Raw genomic sequence first — 14,345 nt, 5'->3', positions numbered from 1 at the left:
TCTGGACAACGTGTTGCTGAGGCTTCGGTCAGTCAAAGAAGGAGCAGTGGAGAAGGTGGCCGTCTGACCGATGCGTTCAGACAATTTTTTGGTCCGCAGCCGCAAGGTATGATCGGTTCCAGCAAACATCGCCAGCGTCTGTTTTACATGGTGCAGGAATACCTAGGGGCAAGATCAGACTTGGACACCTTTCCCACCGAAAATCCTCTGGGTTACTGGGTCTTGAGGATGGATCACTGGCCAGAGCTTGCACAGTATGCAATTGAGCTACTGGCCTGTCCTGCATCCAGCGTTCTTTCGGAACGCACATTCAGTGCTGCTGGAGGCGTGGTAACCGATCACAGGGTGCGTCTGTCCACTGACTCGGTCGATCGACTGACCTTCATAAAAATGAATGAGTCTTGGATCACCACCAGCTACCAAGCACCTGATGCTGATGTAACCGAATAATTTTTTTTGAAATCTCAGATCCCTTCAAAGACTGCCTATGCTGATGCTGAGTGACTATCCCTGAGTAATTATCCTCTTCCTCCTCAATCATCACGCTGATAGCTTGTAAGAACATTTTTGGTTCTGGGCGCCACCCCCAGTGCCTAAGGCACAATTTTTCAGCCCCTGTTTAACAGGGGCTGTAATTACAATTTTTGATGTAATACTTTGCAGCAGGGCTCGTTCCTGCATTCCAACTAGAGTGTCTGTGAGGGGTTGCAGTGTTGTGGCACCAGCACCAGTGCCTAAGGCCCATTTTTTCTGCCCCTGTTTAACAGGGGCGTGTAATTACAATTTTTGATGTAATACTTTGCAGCAGGGCTCGTTCCTGCATTCCAACTAGAGTGTCTGTGAGGGGTTGCAGTGTTGTGGCACCAGCACCAGTGCCTAAGGCCCAATTTTTCAGCCCTTGTTTACAGGGGCATGTAATTACAATTTTTGATGCAATACTTTGCAGCAGGGCTCGTTCCTGCATTCCAACTAGAGTGTCTGTGAGGGGTTGCAGTATTGTGGCACCAGCACCAGTGCCTAAGGCCTAATTTTTCAGCTCCTGTTTAACAGGGGCATGTAATTACAATTCTTGATCTAATATTTCACAGCAGAGCCCTGTGAGGGCTTACAGTGTTGTGGCCACAGCAACACCTAAGGCCCAAATTTCTGCTGAGTATATAGGGCAGGACCCTACTTTCAAACAACTAACTTACAAACGACTCCTACTTGCAAATGGAAGGAGACAACAGGAAGTGAGAATAAATCTACCCCTAGGAAGGGAAATTCTCTCCTGTAAGAGTTAATATGGGAAAAACTTTTCTCCTTTCCACTGATGCTTTATCACCAATCCTTGTTTCACAAAAAAACCCAAATTTTTTAAAAACATTTGTCATTAGGACAAAAAGTGAGGTGAAATCTTCTGAAGAGGAGCACAGACAGCAAAACAAATGTCACAGGGGTGATAACCCTTCCCTATGTTTTCCAAAAAGCTTAAAATAGATGTTTTGGCTGGAGCTAAACACGTTAAAAATGTACCAGTTCAAAATTACAAACAGATTCTACTTAACAACAAACCTAAAGTCCCTGTCTTGTTTGCACCGCCTGTATACTGCTGTTCAGAGTATATAGGGCCTGGTGGCCCCACACCTTTCCTTATTTTAATTTGGGTGCGGGGTTCCCCTTAATATCCATACAAGACCCAAAGGGCCTGGTAATGGACTGGGGGTTACCCATGCCGTTTGTCTCACTGATTTTCATCCATATTGCCAGGACCCGACATTACATTAAACCCGCAAGCAGTTTTAAATGAGATTTTTTCCTTTAAAAATGACATTTGGTGCAGGGACTGTTCTAAACACGGGAAACACGCGTCACTTTACAGGCATACTATAGACATCCCTCAGGTACGATATTTAAAGGAATATTTCACTTTTTTTTTTTTTACTTTAAGCATCATTAAAATCACTGCTCCCGAAAAAACGGACGTTTTTAAAAGTTTTTTTTGCATTGATACATGTCCCCTGGGGTAGGACCCGAGTCCCCAAACCCTTTTTAGGACAATACCATGCAAATTAGCCTTTAAAATGAGCACTTTTGATTTCGAACGTTCGAGTCCCATAGACGTCAATGGGGTTCTAACGTTCGTGCGAACTTTCGGTCCGTTCGCAGGTTCTGGTGCGAACCGAACCGGGGGGTGTTCGGCTCATCCCTAGTCACAAGCCAATAAAAGAGGGCAAGCAGGCTCTGTGTCTAGAGGCAACAGTGCTGGTCGTGGAGACGGTGCATCCTCATCAGCACGTGGCCGCGGGACACGCTTGGCCTTTTTTTTGGCAGCTGGCCGTGTTGAGCTGCAACATGCGGAAGACTTGGTCGAGTGGATGACCAAGCTGTCCTCATCCTCCTCATCCTCTCTCACCCATGCTCAGGATACTTTGTCTGGCAAAGCAGCTGCCAACACGGCCTCTTCCCTCAGCTCAATGGCATCAGTGACTCCTTCCCTAGCCCCACCATGTCCTCCTGAGGAGTCCCTCGAACTGTTTGACCACAGTGTTGGGTACATGCTCCAGGAGGATGCCCAGAGTTTAGAAGGCTCTGATGATGATACTGAGCTAGATGAAGGCAGTAACGTGAGTACGGACAGAGGGGGTGCCCAAAAAGGACAGCAATCTGGCAGTCATGCTCCCCCTGCTGCAGCATACTGCCAGGTTTGCTCCAGTGATGAGGAGGGAGGGGATGATGAGGTCACTGACTCAACGTGGGTGCCTGATAGGAGAGAGGAGGAGGAGGCACATCACCAATGAGGCATTATGCCCTCCAGGGGCCAGCCTAAGGGCAGCACACTGACTGCATCACACTGACTGCTGCTGTCTCTGCGCGTTATTCCAAAAGATCTTTGGTGTGGGCCTTTTTTGAGACGAGTGCATCAGATCGCACCGCTGCTATTTGCAACATATGTCTCAAGCGTATCTCGCGTGGCCAAAACATCTCCCGCTTGGGCACCACATGCTTGACCAGACATATGTTGATCTGCCATGCAGTTCTTTGGCAAGCGTATCTAAAAGACCCACACCAAAGAACAAAGAGGACCTCTCCTTGCTCCTCATCAGCTGAGATCTCCAACCCCACTATACCTTCAGTTCTCTCTGAGACCTGCACTGAGAAGAATGAAGGTGTAGAATTAGGTGTGTCACAGCCAAGTACTTGTGGGCAATCTGCTTTCGGTACACTGACGTCAGATTGTACCAGGCAAATTTCCTTGCCCCAGCTGCTGCACCGCCGAAAGAAGTTCGCTCCCAGCCATCCACATGCCCAGCGGTTGAATGCTAGCTTGGCAAAATTGCTAGCACTTCAACTGCTGCCTTTTCAGTTGGTAGACTCTGCCCCTTTCTGTGAGTTTGTGGAATGTGCGGTTCCTCAGTACCCAAACGCCACTTTTTCTCACGGAAGGCGATTCCGGCTTTCTACCGGCATGTGGAAGGCAATGTCCATGCCTCGCTGGACAGGACGGTCAGCGGTAAGGTGCATATTAGCGCTGACTCATGGTCCAGCAGGCATGGACAGGGATGTTACCTAAGTTTCACCGTGCATTGGGTGATTCTGCTGGCAGCTGGGAAGGATGCCGGACAAGGTGCAGTAGTGTTGGAGGTTGTTCCGCCACCACGCCTCCAAAATGCCACTACTAATGATTGTGACACACCTCTCTCCTCCACCCCCTCCTCTTCTTCTTCCTCCATGGCCTCTTCTTGTGCTTTGTCCTCGGAACCAGCGGTGCTCCGTAGCCGTTCAAGGGGCTACGCAAGTATGCAGGCCAAAAGATTCCATGCGGTGCTTGAGCTGGTGTGCTTGGAGGACAGGAGCCACACTGGGGCAGAGGTTCTGTCAGCTCTGCAGGGGCAGGTTCAGAGGTGGTTGAATAAAATGGCAGTCATTGCAATACTTTTTGTCACACTGTATTTGCACAGCGGTCTTACAAGCGCACTTTTTTTTTTTGGAATAAAAAAATAAGACAACAGTAAAGTTAGCCCAATTTTTTTTACATTGTGAAAGATAATGTTACGCCGAGTAAATTGATACCCAACATGTCACACTTCAAAATTGCGCCCACACGTGGAATGGCATCAAACTTTTACCCTTAAAAATCTCCATAGGCGACGTTTAAAAAATTCTATAGATTGCATGTTTGCGTTACAGAGGAGGTCTAGGGCTAGAATTATTGCTCTCGCTCTAACGATTGCGGCAATACCTCACATGTGTGGTTTGACCACCGTTTTCATATGCGGGCGCTACTCACATATGCGTTCGCTTCTGCACATGAGCTCGTCGGGACGGGGCACTTTAAAAAAAAAATATTTTTTATATTGTTTATTGTACTTGATTTTATTTATTTTTTCACTTTTTTTTTTTTTTTTAAATTGGGTCACTTTTATTCCTATTACAAGGAATGTAAACATCCCTTGTAATAGAAAAAAAAGCATGACAGGTCCTCTTAAATATGAGATATGGGGTCAAAAAGACCTCAGATCTCATATTTGGACTTAAATGCAATAAAGAAAAATGTTGTCATTTGAAAAAAATGACAACCGAAAAATGTGCCTTTAAGACGTATGGGCGGAAGTGACGTTTTGACGTCGCTTCCACCCTGCTATAGTATGGAGACGAGTGGGGGCCATCTTCCATACCCTGCCACGGACATTTGGGTCTGGGCAGAAAGGGTGTATAAGTGCCCGGTATTGAAGTGGTTAACAAACTAATCTGAAACTAAATAAATGTTTCCATCGTGCACATTTCTAACATCCAACATCCACATATACAGGTATTTCAAACCTTGAACTATACTTACCATCTATTTGAATATTTACCGGAATGCTTCTCTTTTTCACATTACTGTTTAAAGTTTTTGCTTCACAATAATATTTCCCAGAGTCCTCCAGCTGAGCCTGTTGAACTCCATATTGGTTAGATAAAATGAAATTCTGAACAGTCAGTTGATCTCTATAGAAAGCGAACTGAAGAGTTGCCTGTCTGTGTGGGCTAAGACTCGAGTCACATGTCAGGGTCATGTGATTTCCTTCAAGCACCGGGTTTGGTGTCATCTTTATTTCAGGAGCTCTGAATAGCTCTGTAAAACACAAAGATCACACAGATTGGACAAGTACTCTCCACATTATCAGCTCTATGCAGTTAATGAATGTTGTGATAGTAACACAGAGAGTGCAATGCTTTTAATATGTCTAGCACTGTGGGACAGAGCTGTAGCATAGTGGCACAGGTGTATTTTCCCAAATTGGCCACTAGACAATGCCATGGTGAGGGTTGAGAACCCTGTAGTTAAAAGTAGGCAGTGTAGGTACCTAGGTAGCCACAGGAGGTCCCCAGAATAGTGATTGGGGTGTATCATGGATAGTGATGAAGTGCTCTGAATAAAAAGTGTTACAAGAGTCCAGCTAGTGAAGTTGATCATGGGAAGCAGAGCAAGGACCAAACCGTACAAGGATGTTTTTTTTAAGGTTTTATCTTGTGGGAGCTTTTCTAAAGGGTGGAAGCAACGAAAGAGTTGTACAGGATGTATGGGACTTTTCACATTCTTTTGGCCTTGGATGTAGGGCTCTGGAAAATCCCCCAAAATATGGACTTTTCCTTGTTCCACCTCCCCTCTGCTGTTTTCTGTTTGCAACTAAGGTATGTCCCCTCACCGTTGAGATGACTGAAAAAAAATATATATATGTAAATCAACCATGTTTCAGTAAGAGGTAAAAGGACTGTCTTTGGGTGGACTCCAAACAAAGGTTTATGGACAATAATATAGGATAAAAGATGTTAACAATAACACAATTGAAATAATATGTAATATACAAGTTGTATATCAACATGTTAACGTCTAACAATGGAATGGAATAGAAATATGTCCAAAGGGGTCTATCAAACAAGGGTGCAGTATCATTGTTTCATGGACAAACAACATGTTGCAAAAATGGATTCCGAGGCTTCGACAAACACAATATAATATATATTCTTCAGCTATTTTTTTTCACCAATGTCTTAATTTCTTTCCTAATGAAGCTTACACCAGAGGGCTATAATCAGGTGTCCAAGTTTGGTAGAGTGTAGGTTGATCTTGTTACAGGGGAATCGGCTAATTTGGGAGTGTTTGTGACCAGCACAAGCACTACCTTTAAGGTCTAGCGTGATCACAGGGGGGTACAAGTGGGAAACATATAAAGAAGAGCCGTTGGGTTGAGGGAGGTAGGTCTGGAGGTGAGGGCGGAATGTGACCCCAGAGAGGGGGAAAGAAGGAAGGGAGATGGGGAAGGGGACTCTTCCTACTTCTAACGTCATTGTAGGATGTTCCTGAAAACAAAACTTGTGCTGGGGGAAGCTACTATTGCCATAAAGCCTTGGGATGTATGGAATAGGCTACTAGTGGTGCTCGTTAGGCCAGGCTGGTGGCCTCCCAGGGGTGCCTCAGGAAAGACCCTCAAAGGAGAATCCTATGCCCATATGCCAGGCATCACACATGGAGGACATTCTCTTCAGCACAGGACTAGGCTGTGATACAACAGAGTCATAAAGCACAACCATTGTAATAGACCCTGACTATGTAATGAGCAAATATGGCTTCTTCCCATGTACATATTGTATATAATTACTAAATATTGGTAAAAACTAGGTTTTTAACACACATTTATAACATTATAAACATCAAGCTGTTCTCTTTTACTTGTATTTCTAGAAAGTATTACCTTTGACAGAAATCGAAGCTTCTCCTAAATACTGCCCATAACTTCCATGGCGAAAGACCTCTTTTGTACATGTATATTTACCAGATCTTTGCAGTTTTATGTTTATAATACGTAATTCAGGATCAGATCTCCAGTTTCTTATTTCAGTGTTATCCTTGTAAAATATACTCTCTCTTCCAGTATATGTGGGATAGTGGTGACATCTTAAAGTCACATCGTCACCTTCATGAATATAGAGAGGAGCCTGCAGGATCACCCAGTCTGAAACATTGAAATGGATTCAGTTTGCATCACAGCAAGGTCTAACAATGATCTACCCCTTCCTACTATCTGCTTCCATCCCTATGATATTATGCAAGTACCAACCGGAGGGGACAGGTACCAAGATAGCAGCCTAACAAGCATGAACACTTACTCCTGGTCTTCACCTTATATACTATGGGTAAAGCTGTATAAAATGTATTTTATATTTTTCCCTGCTCATTATTTATGAATGGATTGAGGTAAGGGGACTTGTGTTGGAACTCCAGTCGACAGACCTCCTCTTGGCAATTTCCAGTTCCAGAAATCCTCTACTAGTATTCGGGGCTGTATCTGCCATTACGCAAACAAGGCATTTGCCTTGGGTGGCATTTCCAGGCCACCACGCTATAGCCGAATAATGTCCAGTTCTGGGAGTGCGTCTATTGACACCCTCCCAGAATTACCTCCCCTGAGCGCCCGCTGTGGTGTGCACCTGTGCGCTCTGTGATCACTGTGTCCTATGGACAAGGGCCTCTTCCTGACAACCATTGGGCTGTGGTTGTCGGGGCCTGCGGGTGGGGGGCTTATCAGAACCTGGAAATCCCCTTTAACAAGGGGGCCCCCAGATCCCCCCATGTGAATGGGTATGGGTACATTCACCAAAAAAGTGTAAAAAAATCATAAAAACACAGAGACAGTTTTTGACAAATTCTTTATTAAAAAACAAAAAACAGTGTCCCCCCCAATATAGATTTGTCGTTAATCACGCAACCCGCCGACCCAAAAAAAAATCACTCTTGCCGACACGGAGGCTCTGTGCCTACTGCAGGCTCCTCCATTTGACAGTTCTTTTATAGGGAAGGGGCGGGGCCACCTGTCTACGTCACCTGGTGGCACTGGCCCCTTCTGACGTCACAGACCGTTTTTTATTTTACATTCATCTGTCAGTGGGGAAGCCCGCTGACAGATAATAAGTCATGGTTGTTAAGGACATGGGAGTGGCCGGCTTCCCAGCCTACTGCTTAACAACCAACTCTTTCTTCACACAGAATTCAAACTAGTCGAATCGATCGTTTTTCAACAGATCCGAATTCTAATCATTATGAAAAATTGGAATTTGTTAGAAAATGAATAAACGAAACAAAATTTTATGAAAACAAAACAAATTCCATAACAAAACTAAGTTAGTAACATAACAAATCTATCTGAAATGAAAAAAAAAAATTTCAGTTCTGCACATGTCTATGTCACAAACCCTGGGACAGGAAGTGTGTTCCTGGCAGGATTACCAGGTGAAAATAAAGAATAATTGTAAAAAAAATGAAGAAAAATACAGCCACCACATCTAGGGAAAGGTAAACTGCAATGCATTCAACTTTTGTTTTTGGGTTTAGATACACTTTAAGCCAAAAGGGATCTGGGTGATTTCTTTATCTTAGTACAGTGGAACCTTGGTTTACAAGTAACGCGGTTAACGAGCGTTTTGAAAGGCGAGCAACTTTTTTTTTCTAAATTCTGACTCGGTTTGCGAGTGTTGTCTCGCAAAACAAGCAGAATTCAAGCTAATGGGCGGTGCAGTACCGCATTTGGCCAGAGGTGCTGGGGCGCCGGGAACATTCGGAATGGTTCGAAGCCGTTCGGAAATACTTGGAATGACTCGGAAATACTCGGAAACACTCCGTTCCCGAGCCTTTCCGAGTTCAGCCGAGCTGTCCCTGAGTATTTCCAAGGCTCTCCGGCGCACACCCACCTCTGGCCACATGCGGTATTGCATGTTATGGAAGTCAATGCGGAACAAATTATCTTTGTTTTCATTGACTTCTATGGGGAAGGGATATGCGAGTGATATGCGAGTGATAACGAATTATCTTTGTTTCCATTGCCTTCTATGGGGAAGGGATATGCGAGTGCTTTGGAATACAAGCATTCTCCTGGAACGGATTATGCTCGTAATCCAAGGTTCCACTGTATAAGTATCCCTTAAACATGCAGCCAGTGGTGGAGTTTTCTGTAGAAATCCAAGAGTGCTTAGTTGTCCATTTGTAAAGCTAAGATTGTATACAAGTATTGTAAAAATAAATATCCTTTTATAAACTTGTGAATTTAATGGAAAATACATTGACCAAAACCATAACACCTTTCCTGTACAGAATATTTACTCACCATGACTGACCTCCAGTCTGACAGGGTCACTTGTGTCAGTATTGGAGCCTTTACACTGGTAATTCCCACCGTTATGTTCTTCTGCATTTCCAATAACATAGCTTTGTCCTCTGTGTATCAGATTATTATCCTTGTACCAGGTGTAGCTCTTATCTGTTGGAATAGGTTTCCCCACATTACAGGTCATTGTTAGAGACTCAGTTGTGAAGATCTTGTCCCAGTTTGGGTTGAAGGTCACCACAGGTCTCACTGCATATCCTACAAGGTAGCGCATTGTACATGTCAATTAATAAAGAGACAGTACAGAAAAAAAAGATACAATCAAAGATCTGTAGATTATACAGCCATGGCCAAAAGGTTTGAGAATGACACAAATATTAATTTTCACAAAGGTTGCTGCTTCAGTGTTTTTAGAGGTAAATATATTTTTTATTGTTTGTCTCCATCAAAAGGAGCACAACAACAAAGGGTTATACCCAAACAGTGGCGACCAGTCAATAGGGGGCGCACAGGCGCCGCCCCCCCCCCTCCAGGCAGTCACAAAGAATAAATTTTAAAAATATATATATTTTTTTTAAATGGCGCTTTAAAAAAAAAAAAAATAGAAAATAAGGTACTTAAGTGCACTGTGTTCGGGCTTTTGTCCCACCTTGCGGCGCATTCCAAAGCACAGAGCAGCTTCCGCCCGGCGCCCGTAGTATGTATTACTACGGCCGGGTGGTTTGATTGACATCCAAGTTAGATGTCACTTCCGGTTTTATCTCTCCCATTGCGCTCGAGCAGAGGAAATATAGGGAGCGGACTCCTCCACAGCCGCTGCCAGTGCCCACTGAAGGAGACACAGCAGGAGGAGAGGACACCACAGCAAGGTAAGTGCCGGTCCGGACCTCCCACGGAGAACGGGAGGGGGGGGTTGATGGGACAGTGAGGCTGCATTTGATGGGACAGTGAGGCTGCATTTGATGGGACAGTGAGGCTGCATTTGATGGGACAGTGAGGCTGCATTTGATGGGACACTGGCTGCATTTGATGGGACACAGGCTGCATTTGATGGGACAGGGAGGCTGCATTTGATGGGACAGTGAGGCTGCATTTGATGGGACACTGGCTGCATTTGATGGGACACAGGCTGCATTTGATGGGACAAAGGCTACATTTTAAGGCACAGTAAGGCTGCATTTGATGGGACAGTGAGGCTGCATTTTATGGGACACAGGCTGCATTTGATGGGACAGTGAGGCTGCATTTGATGGGACACAGGCTGCATTTGATGGGACAGTGAGGCTGAATTTGATGGGGCACAGGCTGCATTTGATATGACAGTGAGGATGCATTTGATGGGACACAGGCTGCATTTGATGGGACACAGGCTGCATTTGATGGGACACATGCTGCATTTGATGGGACACATGCTGCATTTGATGGGACACAGGCTGCATTTGATGGGACACAGGCTGCATTTGATGGGACACAGGCTGCATTTGATGGGACACAGGCTGCATTTGATAGGACAGTGAGGCTGCATTTGTTGGGACACAGTGAGGCTGCATTTGATCGGACAGTGAGGCTGCAATTGATGGGACACAGTGAGGCTGCATGTGATGGGACACAGTGAGGCTGCATTTGATGGGACACAGTGAGACTGCATTTGATGGGACACAGTAAAGCTGTATTTGATGGGACAGTGAGACTGCAATTGATGGGACACAGTGAGGCTGCATTTGATGGGACACAGTGAGGCTGCATTTGATGGGACACAGTGAGGCTGCATTTGATGGGACACAGTGAGACTGCATTTGATGGGACACAGTAAAGCTGTATTTGAGGGGACAGTGAGACTGCAATTGATGGGACACAGTGAGGCTGCATTTGATGGGACACAGTGAGGCTGTATTTGATGGGACAGTGAAACTGCATTCGATGGGACACAGTGAGGCTGCATTTGATGGGAAACCATGAGGCTGTATTTGATGGGACAGTGAGACTGCATTTGATGGGACGCACTGAGGCTGCATTTGATGGGACAGTGAGACTGCATTTGATGGGACACAGTGAGGCTGTATTTGATGGGACAGTGAGACTGCATTTGATGGGACAGTGAGACTGCATTTGATGGGACAGTGAGACTGCATTTGATGGGACACAGTGAGGCTGCATTTGATGGGACACAGTGAGGCTTCATTTGATGGGACACAGTGAGGCTTCATTTGATGGGACACAGTGAGGCTGTATTTGATGGGACAGTGAGACTGCATTTGATGGGACACAGTGAGGCTGCATTTGATGGGACATTGAGGCTGCATTTGATGGGACACAGTGAGGCTGCAATTGATGGGCACAGTGGCTGCATAAGATGGGCACATAAGATGGGCACAGTATCTGTATTTGATGGGGCACAGTGGCAGCATTTGATGGCACATTGGGAGCATTTGATATGGCACAGTGGCTGCGTTTGATGGGCACAGTGGCTGCGTTTGATGGGCACAGTGGTTGCGATTGATGGGGTTTTTTTCAGAACTTTTCAGTTTGTTTGCGCCCTCCTAAAAATTTTGAGCACCAGCCGCCACTGGTCCCAAACAGTACGAATTTTGTGAAAACGATGATATTGGGGTCCACATAAGTAGGTAAGAAAAATCACCTTTAGCATTGTGAAAAGAATGGACAACCATTTCACAGACTTTATATAATAGAGCAAAAACAGAAAACATGTAGGACCAAAAAATACCAAGGAACAGGCTGAAGTAAGGAAGAGCGAAAGAGAAAAAGTAGAGAAATAAAAAGGCCTAGGGAGGCCCGAAAAGGGAGAGAAAGAAAGAGCTTGAGTACCCCCATGACTGGTCAGTAAAAAGGCAAACGAAAACTGTTAGAATTTGAAAAAATATGATAATAGAATAATCATACCATATCTTTAAGCGTGGCAGAGGTGGAGAAGTCAAGCCATACACACCATAGGATTTTGAATCTCTCAAAAGTATCATTATCCAGCGCATCTCCTCCATCCGCATGATATCATTGACAGTAGAAACCCATAGGGATAATGGAGGGGATTTATCCATTTGCCAAAACAAATGAATCAATTGTCATGCTGCAGAAAGGAAGAAGCTAACAGGCTTACTTTCTGAGACGCTACCGAGCCCAGGAGCATGGACATACTTCTGGGGTTGATGACAGGGACTTCTGGTAAATTTTATTATAGATTGCTTCACTGTTTTTAGATCGTTTTGTCAGATGTTACTATGCTATACTGAAGCATGTCAAAGGCTTTTATTGACAATTACATGAAGTTTCTGCAAAGAGTCAATACTTGCAGTGTTGACCCTTCTTTTTCAAGACCTCTGCCATTGGCCCTGGCATGCTGTCAGTCAACTTCTGGGCCACATTCTGACTGAGGGCAGCCCTTTTCTTGCATAATCAATGCTTGGAATTTGTCAGAATTTGTGTGTGTGGGGGGGGTTTGTTCACCCGCCTCTTGAGGATTGACCACAAGTTCTTAATGGGATTAAGGTCTGGAGAGTTTATTGGCCATGGACCTAAAATTTCAATGTTTAGTTCCCCAAGCCACTTAGTTATCACTTTTGTCTTATGGCAAGGTTTTCCATCATGCTAGAAAAGGCATTGTTTGTCACCAAACTGTTCTTGGATGGTTGGGAGAAGTTGTTCTCAGAGGATGTTTTTGTACCATTCTTTATTCATGGCTGTGTTCTTAGGCAAAATTGTCAATGGTCTCAGGATGCTTTACTATTGGCGTAACGCAGGACTGATGGTAGTGCTCACCTTTTCTTTTGCGGACAGAGAAAATTACTTCACCCCAGTCCACAGCAGTCCAATCCTTGTACTTTTTGCAGAATATCAGTCTGCTCCTTTTTCCTGGAGAGAAGTGGCTTCTTTCCTGCCCTTCTTGACACCAGGCCACCCCCCAAAGGTCTTTGCCTCACTGTGCGCGCAGATGTACTCACACCTGCCTGCTGCCATTTCAGAGCAATCTCTGCACTGGTGGTGCCCCCATCCCACAGCTGAATCAACCGTAGGAGACGGTCCTGGTGCTTGCTGGATTTTCTTGGTCGCCCTGAAGCCTTCTTCATAAATGCAGTGGAAATGTTTTTTATGGGATTAAGTTTATTTTCATGGCAAAGAGGGACTGCAATTAATTGCAATTCATCTGATCACTCTTTATAACATTCTGGAGTATATGCAAGTTGCCATCATAAAAAACCGAGGCAACAGACTTTGTGAAAATTAATATTTGGGTCATTCTCAAAACTTTTGGCCATGGCTGTACAGTATTTTCTCTGCAGCCAGTCCTTTCATCTGTGATCTCCATGTTATAAATCTGTTTTGGCCTAATGAGTTTGGACAAGTATAGACTGACACTGAATAGGCTCTCTAAACCAACCTGCTTTTGGCTGGGTTTGTTGCATGGTCTGTGAATTGAGTTTAATTAACCCTAAAAGTGGGTGGAGGGTGGAGGTGGCAATCTAACCGATCCAGAAGGGGATTATATGACCTCCAAAATAGAATAATGCTTTTGATTCAATTGAATTATATTATTCAGAGTATAAATGCATTTAATACATGACAAAGGATTCCCAGAGCACTATAAGTCCTTTCATCTGTGATCTCCATGTTATAAATCTGTTTTGGCCTAATGAGTTTGGACAGGTATAGACTGACACTGAATAGGCTCTCTAAACCAACCTGCTTTTGGCTGGGTTTGTTGCATGGTCTGTGAATTGGGTTTAAGAAACCCTAAAAGTGGGTGGAGGGTGGAGGTGGCAATCTAACCGATCCAGAAGGGGATTATATGACCTCCAAAATAGAATAATGCTTTTGATTCAATTGAATTATATTATTCGGAGTATAAATGCATTTAATACATGACAAAGGATTCCCAGAGCACTATAAGTTGCATAAAGAGACAGCATAGCAGAATCTTCCCATCTTCAATCTTGCTTTGACTGCCAGAAATGTCTGATTTAGTGAGGCAGTAGGGAGATGAGTCAGTGTTCTGACTACTTTACTTGCATGTGTAAAGTTCAGCTTGAGCTACTGAATTCTATACACCACAGGCTGTTTTACAACAGGAGGAACAATGTCCAACCTTACCTAAAAGAAGGTTTGTTGAGTTTATTGAGTTTATTGACAAGATGTTTATGTTGCTTTTGGTCGTCTCTCAACCAGTGTGGACACTTTTACTAGGGGGTTGGTATCAAGTTGTGTATG

The 14,345-nt window shown here is 44.4% G+C and overlaps 1 protein-coding gene across 1 annotated transcript in view; it reads right to left on the bottom strand.

Annotated features, from left to right (window-relative positions):
- Positions 1–14,345, bottom strand: part of LOC141116639 (hemicentin-1-like) — a 198,634-nt gene that overhangs the window by 81,629 nt on the left and 102,660 nt on the right. The window contains exons 5-7 of the mRNA XM_073609031.1: positions 9,126–9,383; positions 6,720–6,980; positions 4,820–5,098 (exon numbers count right to left, since the gene is read on the bottom strand). Coding sequence (XP_073465132.1) covers positions 4,820–5,098; positions 6,720–6,980; positions 9,126–9,383 — 798 coding nt within the window. The remainder of the gene's footprint in view (positions 1–4,819; positions 5,099–6,719; positions 6,981–9,125; positions 9,384–14,345) is intronic.

This window comes from Aquarana catesbeiana, linkage group LG13, assembly GCF_042186555.1.
Source record: "Aquarana catesbeiana isolate 2022-GZ linkage group LG13, ASM4218655v1, whole genome shotgun sequence".
Taxonomy (NCBI): Eukaryota; Metazoa; Chordata; class Amphibia; order Anura; family Ranidae; genus Aquarana; species Aquarana catesbeiana.
Note: the sequence above shows the minus strand (reverse complement) of the source record. Positions and strands in the feature narration are given on the sequence as shown.